This window comes from Carassius auratus, unplaced genomic scaffold, assembly GCF_003368295.1.
Source record: "Carassius auratus strain Wakin unplaced genomic scaffold, ASM336829v1 scaf_tig00005102, whole genome shotgun sequence".
NCBI classification, from domain to species: domain Eukaryota; kingdom Metazoa; phylum Chordata; class Actinopteri; order Cypriniformes; family Cyprinidae; genus Carassius; species Carassius auratus.
Window position 1 is genome coordinate 89,359 of NW_020523629.1, and position 13,198 is coordinate 102,556.

General features: G+C 36.5%; 1 protein-coding gene across 1 annotated transcript; it reads right to left on the reverse strand.

Annotated features, from left to right (window-relative positions):
• Positions 1 to 2,394: 2,394 nt before the first annotated feature.
• On the reverse strand, positions 2,395 to 12,690 carry LOC113070639 (uncharacterized). Its single transcript, XM_026244031.1, has 14 exons — positions 12,498 to 12,690; positions 12,244 to 12,337; positions 10,954 to 11,096; positions 10,535 to 10,609; positions 10,088 to 10,156; positions 9,936 to 9,989; positions 8,658 to 8,726; positions 8,125 to 8,178; positions 6,527 to 6,595; positions 6,383 to 6,436; positions 4,762 to 4,821; positions 4,453 to 4,667; positions 3,218 to 3,377; positions 2,395 to 2,523 (listed from the first exon to the last, which is right to left on the reverse strand). Exons 1-14 carry the CDS (start codon positions 12,688 to 12,690, stop codon positions 2,426 to 2,428), a joined length of 1,407 nt encoding a protein of 468 aa, XP_026099816.1. The 3' UTR covers positions 2,395 to 2,425.
• Positions 12,691 to 13,198: the final 508 nt, after the last annotated feature.

A 13,198-nucleotide genomic window follows, 5' to 3' on the forward strand; every position in this document is an offset into this window, starting at 1 on the left:
TAGACAGTTAGCATCAGCTAACAATATTTACTTATTTTCAGTTTGTTATGAAGAAACATTCATATCTGTCTACTCGGCTAGTTAATCCAAACAATAAAAAATGTATACTGTTGATAAACAATATGAAAACAGACGTCACATAGGGCTAATAAAGCTGTTGTCGTTAATTTGTGTTATTTTAATGTTTTGTGTTGGGGTTTTTTTTTTTAACCTAAAACATGAGTGACACTGATGGATGTGTCTGACTTCACGCATTTCAGTGGACTTGAATAGATCACTCTTTACAGCGGGTTTAGATCACAAACAACTGACAGTTTTGACCTAAATATAATTTTCAGTTTCAATAATTAATCCCATAATTCGACATTAATAACTTACTTTTAGCAGCATCAGTCGCGCGCGCCCACAAGATCTCCCGGTTCTTACTTGTGAATTCAGTTCACTGGAGACTCGCACTAAACGGTTCATTTGAATCAGTGAGTTGTCGACTCGAGAACAGCAGCAATCGAATCATTCTAATTCCTGAATGAATCGTTTGGTGCGATTTGAGAACCGATTTAAAAGGTTCATTGAAAAGAATCAGTTCACCGCTTGAATCAGACACCGCTTCTGCGTCTCAGAGCACGTGATATATTATAAGGAATACAAATATGTTTTTTTTAAATGTAGAGAAGTAAAAGCAGTGGTGTAGATTAAAAAAGTCAAATAATATCTTTCATCTTGCATTTGGGATTGAGCGAGCGAACCTTGTTCACAAGAGGCTACTTATACTAACTTCCTACTTTATTAACTTTCTAAAGCGTTACATTTAGTGGTAAAACAAGTCAAAAAATGCTTACAATAGATGGATCTGGTCTGGATCCGCTCTTGCTCACTCACAACTCTCTGAAGCAGTGTTGCCAAGTCTGCTTATTATAAGCGACTTTGGGCTTGTTTTTGTGCAAAATCGCTTACAAATATTGGTAGTCGCTGGTCACATTTTTTTGGGCTTGTTTCTAAAGTGTAGTTGCTTATTTTGGGCTTGATCCCAGCTCCATAATAAGTTGTCAAGCAGATATTTTCTATATGTTATTTAAACATAGGAGTTTGTCTAGCCTGTTCTCTCTGTCCCTCCCCTTTTCCCATACACACAGGAGACATCAGAGCTTTTTCCCACCCACATCCTGCTTCTAATTGACTCTGATCCAGATGGCAACGAGTACTAGCCAATCAGAGGCAGACCAGGGACACCTGTTTTTTTTTCTGGTTAGGAAAACGTCGTGAGTGACGTAAACTTTAAATAAATGTGCGCGAGTTGCGACAGATGGTGACTGAAGGACTGTAGGAGAGTTTTTATTATGCAATAATAAATAAAGAATTTGTGAATTCAGGATGATATTCTTTTGTGTGAGCAAATTTTAATTATCAGCTGTTTACTGTGTATATAATGTACTCTGTACATCAGTCTATATTTGATATCCCATCAGTTTTCTAATGTTAAATAGTGTTAAAAGGTGGTTTAACTCCCAGTTTACCAATCTGTCCACATGGATGTAAAGTGACAATCTGTACCCACATTTTAAAATCGGTCCCCACGGATTGTAAAACCGTGCACACAGTTTATTTATTTTTGTCTTCCCAGAACCTAGGCGGGCTCCTCAGGAAAAAAGTCGCTTGTTTTGGGCTTGTTTTCACAGGCCCGGTTGCTTATTTGTCTCGCGAGATCTGACAACACTGCTCTGAAGACATCTTTCACTTCGGAAGCGTCTCGCAGCGATCACAACGGCCGCTAAACATCATGAATTATACATGAAGACATTCATATGAGGATTTTAGCAGCAAATTAGTCAATCGGAGAACAAATTGTATTTTCGAACATGAAAAATTTACCCAGGTCCGGACCTCGAGGATAGCACACGTACGTCGCGGAGACGTCTGTGCGATGTCGTCTTTTGCATCTGGCAGATGTATATTTTAGGGCGTTTGCTCATCTGGCATACGTCGCCGAGACGTCCCTGCCAGCTGTTAAGACGATGCCTAGTCTATGTATTCCAGACGTAAATAACTTAGAACGTCTAGGATCCGCTCTTTAAACGATGTTAATCAGATGTTCATACGTCTGCAAGATGTCTGATTGATGTAGGATAGACATCATTTTATCAAAACTTCCCCCTCCCATTATTTTAATAAAATACCTTTGCGATGTTTTAAATAATCCTCCCTCATGCACGTTACAATTACCAAACATAATAATTAATAAATAAACCACACGATCAACTAAAGAACATACATTTGTTGATTTTATTTATATATAAAAAAAAAAACAGGCAAAAAAAAAAACATTTGATTTATACAAACAAGATAACAGTTTATGCCAACAACAATACACTATTTGTAACATATATACAGGCATTCAAAAAAAAAAAAAAAAAAAAAACAACATAAATTAAATCCTCCCTGGGGCCAAGCGAAGGAAATCTTTAATAAATTTTTCCGCGTCTGCTTCGGTTGGAGACAGAAGGACGGGGTTCCTCATAGCTGAAGCTGTATGTTAAAAGAAACAATTACAAAAATGTAAAAAGATCGAGCAACATGCTTTCACTTATATTGAAATGAACGTCAGATATTTTTTTCTTTATCTGGTTCTTCTGAATAAATTGGACAAAGTTATCTAAATAGCATAAAGAACAAATAATATTAGCTGCTGGTTCGACGCCAACAGCCAAACAAGAAGAAGCACGTGAACTATGCACGTGAGTTAGGGTGCATGCGTCAAAGCTCTTCCCGCGTTATTCAACTTAACCATGTGCCCTGCTGTGCAGAATACACGTCTAGATTAGTTGCAAGGGAGGATTTGCTTAAGGTACGTGTATATTTTAAAACTAATTGTTGTGTCAGCGATCGGTTTTATAATAGCTTCCAAATTAAGTTGTGTATGATGACTATCACCTGTTTGTTAATTAGCGAGTAACGTTAACGTTATACCATAAGTTGTTTCGCGTGCGTTTTGGTTGGGCAAATGGATTTCTAAAGGGGTTAACTGATGTTTTAAGTCTAATTTAAGTTTTTCACAAGTAATTTTTTCTAAATATTTTTGATAATGGCTGATGCCACGTCAGGTTATGTTTAACCAATTTGAAACCTGTTATACATTATTTTAGTTGTACTGATTAATGTTGTAATGACAGCTCCGCCATTAATTCTATTGCTTGTATTTGTACAACATTATTGAACTTGCCTACTAGGAGCGCTCCGATGTGTGATTTTCGGATGCCTCTCTTGTCTCCCCTCCCGCACCAGTTCAACTGTCGGGCGACGTCAGTGGAGAACACCTTGGAGCAAATCCTCCATACAGTTTTCTTCATGCTCGGCCCGCCACTGATGGATAATCTGTTCACCTTCAACAGGTACATTTTAAAGTAATATTTTAGCATTAAATTGACCTGTATTCTATACACATCCAATTAAAAGATTGGAACAATTAAGATTTTGTAATTTTTTGTTTTGTTTTGTTGAAAGAAGCCTCTCATGTTCACCAAAGATGCATTTATTTTATTGAAAATGCAGTATAATTTAATATTATGAAACTATTTATAGGAACTATATTTAACCATTTTAAAATATAACTTATTTTTGCGATGCAAAGCTGAATTTTCTCAGCAGGATATGATCAAATCTATATGCTGATTTGCTGCTCAAGAAACATTTATTATTATTATCAAAGGTGAAAATGGTTGTACTGCTTCAAGTTTTTGTGTAAACCATGGTGCACTGCTAGAACAGTGTTATATATTTTGCTGACTTGTGTACTTACATTATCCGATTCCCAAATGTTTCGAAGAATGTTTAAATCCAGAGAAATAAGCAATTTTAACTAGTGACACAAACCGTGTCCATATGTTTTAATAGGCCGGTGATGACCACACAGAGTAGGATTATAATAGAACTTTCAAATACATCTAGTATGATACGCCAACATAACATCTGATTTTAACCACTGCAAATCAGCGTTATTTCTAATTTTCAAAGATTCCTTGAAAAAATAATTAATTATGGTTTCCATAAAATATAATGAGTAGCAAAAACTGGTTTTGATGATAATTGACACTGATAAGATGAACCATTATTAATAACTGCAATTAATAATTGCTATTAACTGATCAGCATATTCTAATGATTTTCGAAGGGTCATGTGACACTGGAGGCTGGATTAATGAGTATATAAAAATATTTTAAAATAGCTTATTATTGGAATGTTTCAGAGTATTACTGTTTCTGTTATATTTTTCATAAATTTTATACATTAGCAAGTAAATGCAGTGCGCATTAGAGACTTCTTTCAGCAACATTTCAACTTAATCATTCCATGCTTTTGACTGGTAGTGTGTAAACATGCACACACATGTTAGCACACAAACAGTTTGTTTACATTTTGTTAGTAGTTGTAGGTTTGACGGTTTCAGTGATTCTTACCATTCTCTGCATAAACCCTCTGTCTACCAATCTTTGTTCCAGCCTATCTAGGTCTGCAGTAGATGCTAGAGGAAAGACACCACCCTCTTCCTCTTCAGCTATCTGCATTTGGGGTACAACACGCCTGTTCCCCACTAGAGACTGGACCAGTGAAGTCAGATGGTTGATCTTCATGTCCATTTTCTCTAGTGTTTCCAGAATTGCCCTTTCTACAGCTGCAATACATAAGATAATTTAACTTGGTATGTAGCTTTGATGAATGAAATGATGCATTTTGCAACTTATTTAACAACTTAATAAATAACGTACGTGTACATTGACTTGGTACAGTACTCAAGACTGGATTTTCCTGTCTCCCACCAGAAGTACCTGTAAGTATAAATTTACTGTAAGGTTTTAAATGTTAGATGTAGTGTTACATGCATCTGCCTTGATGTTATCAAAAGAATGTCGCATTATTTAGGGTAAAATGTTTACCATTTTCAAAAAAAATTTATCCTGACCCTTATATGCATTTCAGTGTTTTCTGGTTTGCTAAAGAGCCTCACTGGAGCTCAAAATGGAGTTGGTAAGTAAAAACTTAAAGTAAGCTAATGATGATGGTTTTAACATCAATAATAATAAATAAAAAATGGGTAACTGGGTAATGGGTAAAACACAATAGCCCTAGGACGGCGGGCTAGCGATTTTGCGAGCTCTGGGAATGTTTTCTGTAGTCCATATCTTAGTTTGATTTGTTCTTGTGCACAGTTACATTAAACCTTAAAGTTAAGATAATCTTTGTCTTGTGTAGCCAGGCCTTCAGGCTGACAACAGAAGGTCTGAACCCCTTTGATTGGCCAAGGACTACCAGGTAAAGCAACCAATGACGATTCATTGTGTGTAGCATCATCTTTAGGGGCATGCAGATGAAAAGTTGATGCCACTCCAGTAACTGACTTAGTTTAGTTTATCATGGTACGCACTTATTGTCAAAGTTATAAATAGGGCTGGGTATAGAGTTTGATACTTTTTAGGCACCAACCGAAATGCCACGATACCATCGAGTATCGATAAAACGTCTTGTCATTCGATACCAAACTTCGATACCTAAGGGGTTAATCTTGTCAACATCAGTGAGCCAATAAGCCTGCAGCACTAGGTGTGTTCGACAAGAAGCGGCAACGCGCAGATCGATTGGTGTTGACATCTGCGAGAGCAATTCAAAAACCTAAAAAGCAGTCTGCTCTAACTCTCTTGGTCCTGCAAGGAGCTGCGTCAAATCGAACACACCTACTTGTTTACACCGTTTACACTCAGAGAGATGTGGCTCACATGTAAGGCTGTAGCGTGAAAGTGTCCCAACCCCCTTATATAACCTAAAAATTAATTGGAATTTAATACTTTGGGTTTCGTTAAATTAAACCTACAATATAGTAATGTACAACTAACTGGACTCCCTGTGTAATTTATGGCACTAGCTGAAATGTTTTATCCATTAAATAATTTTGGTTATAGTTCATTTAAGAGAGACCAAATTTGTTCAGTCAACCACTGTTTACTAAAGAAAGCAATTTTGATTATTTTTTTCTCCTGCTATACTAAAATCATACCTACCATGACTTCAAAACCAATGGTATGTACCAAATAATAATTTTTTTTTTTTTTTGGTGTAACTTCATTTAAATTATTTTTGGAATGTGATTAAAATAAACAATAATGCTGTCATGTCCTATTATACCCTAAATTTTTATATAACATTAAATCCATAACAATATTTAATATGATTTGAAATGGTGTGCAGTTTGATTTAGTTCAATTCTACTAAAACGTGCAGATTATTGTACTTTCAGAACAAACTGCTTCCTGTGAATGTTGCAGTCCATCATGTCTGTATTCCTGGACATTGTTCAAGTTATCAGACATTGTGTTTTTCCCCTTCTTAACTTACTCAGTGTTCTTCCTTGGTGGGCCCCTGAGGGTCTCAGGACAGAAAAGGTGTGCTCTATGGATTAAACAGATCATGCATCTTATATTATCTGTAAATTAAGTTTTTCTCATTTTCATCTCCTTATGCTAATTAATGCTCTTGTACCTTGTGTGTCAGGTGGATGAGCACTCCAGCCGTCACCATGATGGTCTGCCTGAGAGACGCCCACTGGAGCTGAGAAAGATAGACTTGGTGAGATTTGCTTGTTACTCAGACAAGTAAATGCACATTAAAATTCTAGCTAATTGAATTTCAGAAAATAATAAAAACAAAGAAAAATATGAATTCAAATCTATTTTTAAAGTAAAATCATGGCATCAATACCATCCAGAAGAAAATAAGTCAGTAAATGGTAACATGTACACAATCAGTCAAAGCTTTTTGAACAGTAAGATTTTTAATGTTTTAAAGAATTATCTTATGTTCACCAAGCTTGCATTTATTTGATCCAAAATACAGTAAAAGCACTATTACTGTGAAACACATTTTTGCTATTTAAAAAAAAAAACTGCTTTATACAATAGTAGGGGTAGAGATCTTTAGTCACCTTACTATCCGTTCCGATTCTGGGAGTCACGATCCGATTCCAGAACGACTCTTGATCTACTTTCCCCACCTTATTAATTAGTTTACCAACTTGAGAATCTTAAAATCCTTTAAATATATAAAATATTTAAATATTCTTACATAAGTAATTTTACAAATTGAAAAAAATAACTAAAACAGTTGTATGTAAAGAATTGTAACCTAATATAACATAACTAACTAGCATTCATTATAGTATATTTATCTGTCTAAATCATCTTGTCTCACTTACAGATTTGACTTGTAAATGAAGAATGATAGCCTTTTGTATTGAATTGCATTGCATATCAGGGATGACAGATTGATAAAAAGACATGCTATTTGTGACTAGATGTAACTTTTGATACTTTCCAGTTAAAGTGTCTCTCTGATTGATTTAGCCCTATCAGTACGGCTCCCATGAAAAAAAGAAATAGTGAAGACCTCTGACAGTCTTACAAACATTTAGTAAGAATGTAGTAGAATTAGTAGAATGTCATGTTACATTTTATGTTATGTAACATTTTCACTGTTTACAATGGCAGGGCCTGCCATCTTGTCTTTTTGGCTTGTTGTTTCTGATTGCACTTTAACCTCAAGAGGGAAATCCCGATCAAATCCCAGAAGGTAAAATCAAAACAAAATGAAGTTATAACTTGTTTTGAACAATTTCTTTGTCATTTGAATATTGATTTTAAGTGTTGGGGGGTGGGGTTGATTTAAATCGTAAATCAGATTTTTTGTGAAAAAATCTGGGATTTTTTTTAAATTTTTTTATAGGCCATATCACCCAGCCCTACTAGGTTATTAAAAAGCTGACTTTTCACAGTGTATGCTCCTAAACCAGGGGTGGCGAATGTTGGTCCTGGAGAGCCGCAGCCCTGCAGAGTTTTGCTTCAACCCTAATTAAGCACACCTGAACAAGCTAATGAAGGTCTGAAGGGTTACTAGAAATTTACAGGAAGGTTAGTTTTAATTCGGATTGGAGCAGAACTGCTGCGGCTCTCCAGGACCATAGTTAGCCACACCTGTCCTAAACCCTTCTTACCCAGCTATTCATGGTAGATATCCATTTTATCATGTGTTCATTTGTGTCATTTCAGATTACAACACCTTTATAGCGATTAAATGTAACTTACTCAGTGTTCTTCCTTGGTAGTCACCTGAGGGTCTCAGGACAGTAAAGGTGTGCTCTACGGATTAAACACAAAATATTATTCCGTTTTAGATTGTGTGAAGGGCTGTGAATGCTGCGGTCACAAGACTTTGAGCATGCAAAGTTTCCTTGGATGCTGCAACAATTGTGATATGATGTCATGCTCTGCAGTGTTGTTTTAAAAACTAAAAAAAAACTTAAATTCAACACACAACGCATAATAATAAATTTAAAATGTAAAAACACACAATCTACTCCACTTTCCTGCAGCGCTGCAGTTTTACATCCATGTTCTTTTAATTCAGCTATTATGCTGTGATGTATCAAACTGCTATTGGTCATACAGTTTCACGGTCAAGAGTTCAGCAAGCTTGAACTTTAAAATGCAGCGAAATGCGAACCTTTTCACAAAAGCTTGCGTTTCCGATTTGATGCATTCGCATGCATATTAATGGAAATCAATGGAAAGAAAAGTGCAGTGTGACCACCCCTTTATTCTATTTAATGTTCTTGTACCTTGTGTGTCAGGTGGATGAGCACTCCAGCTGTCACCATGATGGTCTGCCTGAGAGATGCCCACTGGAGCTGAGAAAGATGGAGTGGGTGAGATTTGCTTGTTACATTTTGCAAATTAACAAACTAAGGCCTGCAACACACTCAGCAGCCAGAATTCCGTTTTATAAATTTTTGGGGTCTAAAATCTTGAGCCATGTGAAATCATGCAGATCAGTATAAGAAAATTTGAGGGGAGTGGGGTTGGTGGTCATGATGTTCGAAATCCAGGGTTTTTCCTGGGTCAAAAATGGTCTTCGGTTGTGGCTGACGGTCATCCACACAGTAAAAAGAACTCTATCCACGTGATTTGCAAAATACTACAATACATTTTAAATAAATGCAGTGAAACAGTATGTGAATTTTTACTTATTCTATTAATTAATGAAATATAAAAATAATCACTGTCAAGTAGGGCTGGAACAGAATATTCGATTATTTGAATATTCGTTTGGTGGGTTGGCATTCGATTTTGAGACTCGAATATTCTTTTTCATTCAACCTTGAATATGAATTGAGTGAATGTCATGATCAACGTGAGGCGTGCCGCTTCTAGCTCCAGGGTTCGTACAAGGTGCTTAAAGTGCTTGAAGTACTTGAATTTCACTTTTTGAAATTTAAGTCCTGGAAAACCCTTGAAAACAACCATATTTTTGAGAGGGTACTTGAAAAATACTTGGATTTTTAAAGGGCAGTATATAAGAAATAAGTGTTGAATTAACGGGGAAGTCGTGGCCTAGTGGTTAAAGAGGCTGACTCCTAACCCTAAGGTTGTGGGTTCGAGACTCGGGCCGGCAACACCACGACTGAGGTGCCATTGAGCAAGGCACCGAACCCCCAACTGCTCCCCGGGCGCCGCAGCATAAATGATACCCACTGCTCCGGGTGTGTGTTCACAGTGTGTGTGTGTACTCTGGATGGGTTAAATGCAGAGCACGAATTCTGAGTATGGGTCACCATACTTGGCTGTATGTCACTTTCACTTCACTTCATTCTTTTTTTCAGTTGGTGCAATTCAACATGCTTTTTTGTTTCAAAGACATTTGTCATTCATTTTTTTCCATATGTGTGTGTGTGTGTGTGTATTTATTTATTTTTATGTGCAGCCTCAGTACATTGTATCGTTAGACACTTGATCGATGTATCTATCCATATCGATGGGTCCTTAATAACTTTGCAGTTATTTTGCAGTTATTATTCACAAAAAAAGATCAAGCACAGATTTATGTGCAATTAACTTACTCTGGGCTCTTCCTAGGTGGTCCTCTGAGGGTCTCAGGACAGCAAAGTTGTGCTCTAAGGATTGAACACAAAATGTTGTTCAGTTTTTAAGATTTATTTAAATGCTGTGAATATGTTTCAGATTTCCTTTATCCATGATTATGGTCTTTTACCTTGTGTGTTAGGTTGATCAACACACCAGCCTTCTCCGTGATGGTCTGCCTGAGACATACGCAGTGGAGCTGAGAAAGGTGGAGTAGGTAAGTTGAATCAAGCAGTTTAAGTCGGTTTACAATGGTTCATAATCTTAAAGGGACAGTTGCTTACAAATAAAAAATGTTTATTGTATAAAGTGATTATGACTCTTCAGAAGATTGGAATTAAACCACTCATATTGTATCCGTTATTTCTACAATCTCTGTATGGACTATGGAAATGTAGGAACAGAAATCCCTGTGTTCATTGAAGACATTTTTATTTGTGTTTTGAAAATAAAGTTTGTGGGTTTAGAATGACATGAGTATTCACAGAGGTTTCTATGAATGAACTAACCCGTTAATTGCATCAAATGCTGATCTTCCTTTAGCTTTCCAGCTAGCCAAATACAACTAATTATTTACCTTGAAAGCTGGGGAGACTCTCACACCAGGTCTGCTGTTGGTCTTCCATGTCCCTTTGTTGCTGATTGACAAATGCTGTTGACAATTGGGGGGGGGGGTATTTCACTTTTGGTGTTCTGGCTGTTATGCACCTTTAATCTTACTTATTTCATACTGGGTCATTCTGTGTCAGATCAGCCAAATTTCAGAAACTTCCCTGAATCAAATTTGATATTTTTGATAAATCTTAATTTTGACCCCCCTCTAAAAAATAATGGATTACACAGTAGATATAAATCCATGATATTCATTTTTTATTTATTTCAACAGGGAACCAAAAAATATATATATATATTTTACTTTCAACCTCTGGTTGAGTCAACATGGAATGTGTACTTTTATTTATAGTATTCATTTTTTTTATTATTATTTTTCATTACCTTTTTTGTTGCGTTTTGGAATTGCTGGAGGTTTTGGTGCAGGTGGAACACTTGCTTTGTTTGCAGCTTTTCTTTTTTTAATGGGTGGTTGATCTGCTGCCTCTTCATCTGACGAGTAGATATGATCGGTACTTGTTTTCTTTCTAGGAAAACAAAGATAAAATAACAACTGCACACATTCATTGCCTCTTTGTGTTATGTAGCTCATAGAAATGTGCTCAATAAATGTTGTGCTTTATTTCTCCTTAAAGGGTTAGTTCGCCCAGAAAATAGAATTCTATCATTAATTACTCACCCTCATGTCGTTCCAAACCCCTAAGAACTTAGTTTCATCTTCAGAACACAAGTTAAGATATTTTAGATGAAATCCAAGAGCACTATAGTGGTTCAGCTTTAATTATGAAGTGACGATAATACTTTCAACAATTAATTTTTTTCTGTGTCAGTCTCTGACATGCATTCACGAGAGGTGCTGATGCAGGAGACAGCATTTTGACAGAGACCCGAATGCGCTATTTTAACAATGACTTTAATACCTTTCTGTGGTGGTAGTGGCATTGATGTCTATGGGGTATTTCATCAGTAATATCTTCATTTGTGTTCCAAAGATGAACGAAGGTCTTGTTGGTTTGGAATGACTGTACCAGTCACACTGAAGCTCCTATTCAATAACTTATACCATGGTCTGTCTGGATATTCTGATTGGCTGGCAGGTATGTATTAAAACAGTTTATACTATGGGGCCGTTGAATGCTTGAATCTGATTGGCTGACAAATGTTCTGAGGTGTGCAATTATTTTCTGGGAAATGCACGGCGAACGTAGTTCCAGGCAGCTGAAAAATAGTGAAAAATAAAAATAATAGAAAAATACTGCATATCCGAGGTGTAACGCATCACAACCTCGGGTGTGCATTATTTTTCTAATAATTCAACTGCCTGTCGTCAATTATTCCTTAATGCACAGGTAGTTCCAAGTCAGTTTATATCACCGTTCTGTATTAATGCGCTGATTTCATTGACTTTCAGGAGCATAGAAACTTGTTTTTAATGCTGTCCTGTGATTTTTATTAATAAAATAGCTTAGATACTGGATTAGGGTAAGGGATAAGCTAGCTGTGCATTAAACGATTCTAATGCACAACGTGGAGGCAAAAAAACACTCGACGTTAAGTGCATTAAAATCGTTTGCCTATCCCTTACTTAAATTTTAAAGATAGATGACATATGAAGGCAAATGATGCTATTTTCATTTGACAAACCATTTCTTTTGTCTTTTTGTGAGGACTTACTTGGCAATCCTTTTTCCTGTAATTTCAGGTTCTGAGTTTATGTCAGAAGTGTAGCTGGCCTTCTTCCAGTTGTTGGCTACATTCTGAAAAGATGCTGGAAAAAGAAATGCAGGTATGGCTCATTTTTGTTTATTAAAGCTATGTGAGATCATGTTTTACAGTGTGGATAAATGATGTGCAAACATTCTGAAAAATGAAATACAGGTCTACTCTGGGCAAGATCATGTTTAATTTACAGCATCATTTACTCTTACCTGACTCATGCAGGATTCTTGCTCTGTGTCGGGTCCACCCTTTCTCTGGCTGTGGTGCCTCCATTGTCCTAACACTCTTCAGCAACCTGTCAAGGTCTTTATATGGTGGCCACCAGGAGTAGCCATCTGCATACCAGGACTTGGCAGCTGGTCCAGTCGTCCCTTCTCCCTCAAACTCCACGATTAGGTACATTTTTTTTTTCTTTCTTTTTTTTTTTTTTTTTGCAAGTCTGAAACCCATATTGTTTATTAACTGATTAATTTTCAACAATGTAATTGAAATGCATGAACTATGAAACAAAAAGTGCTGATAAAGAATTACTCCGTATGTAAAAGAGGAACTGAAACTAATTGATTGTGATAGGGGACAAGAAAAATTTTGCTCTCTATTTCCTCAAACTTGCAGAAATCAACTGTTGTTGAGAGGTCATCCACTAAATGAATGCCAAGTGTAGAGGATGGCAGTGGATAGTCAAAAAAGGATTCCTGGTGTTTGAAGGTACTGTAAGCTACATACATTTCATCCCTGAATGAAATTATGTTTTGCAGCTTAGCAACTTTGCCGCCAATGCAAACCTGACTGTTTGCCTGATCCAGTTTCAGAGTGTGAGGGGTTGTTCTTAACTCTTTATATTGTGTCGCCTCATGAAAGGATGCAGGTAGAGGACCAGTCGCATGTTGTTTTTTGAGCAGATGTGGCC

What these genes read in the sequence shown, in the direction of transcription:
- LOC113070639 (XM_026244031.1), bottom strand. Translation starts at nt 12,690, where the DNA reads ATGTACCTAATCGTGGAGTTTGAGGGAGAAGGGACGACTGGACCAGCT. An exon ending in CCACCTAGGAAGAGCCCAGA is followed by an intron (nt 8,727 to 9,935) that starts GTAAGTTAATTG and finishes CATCTTTCTCAG; the next exon opens with CTCCAGTGGGCATCTCTCAG. An exon ending in GAGGGTTTATGCAGAGAATG is followed by an intron (nt 3,378 to 4,452) that starts GTAAGAATCACT and finishes TACCTGTTGAAG; the next exon opens with GTGAACAGATTATCCATCAG.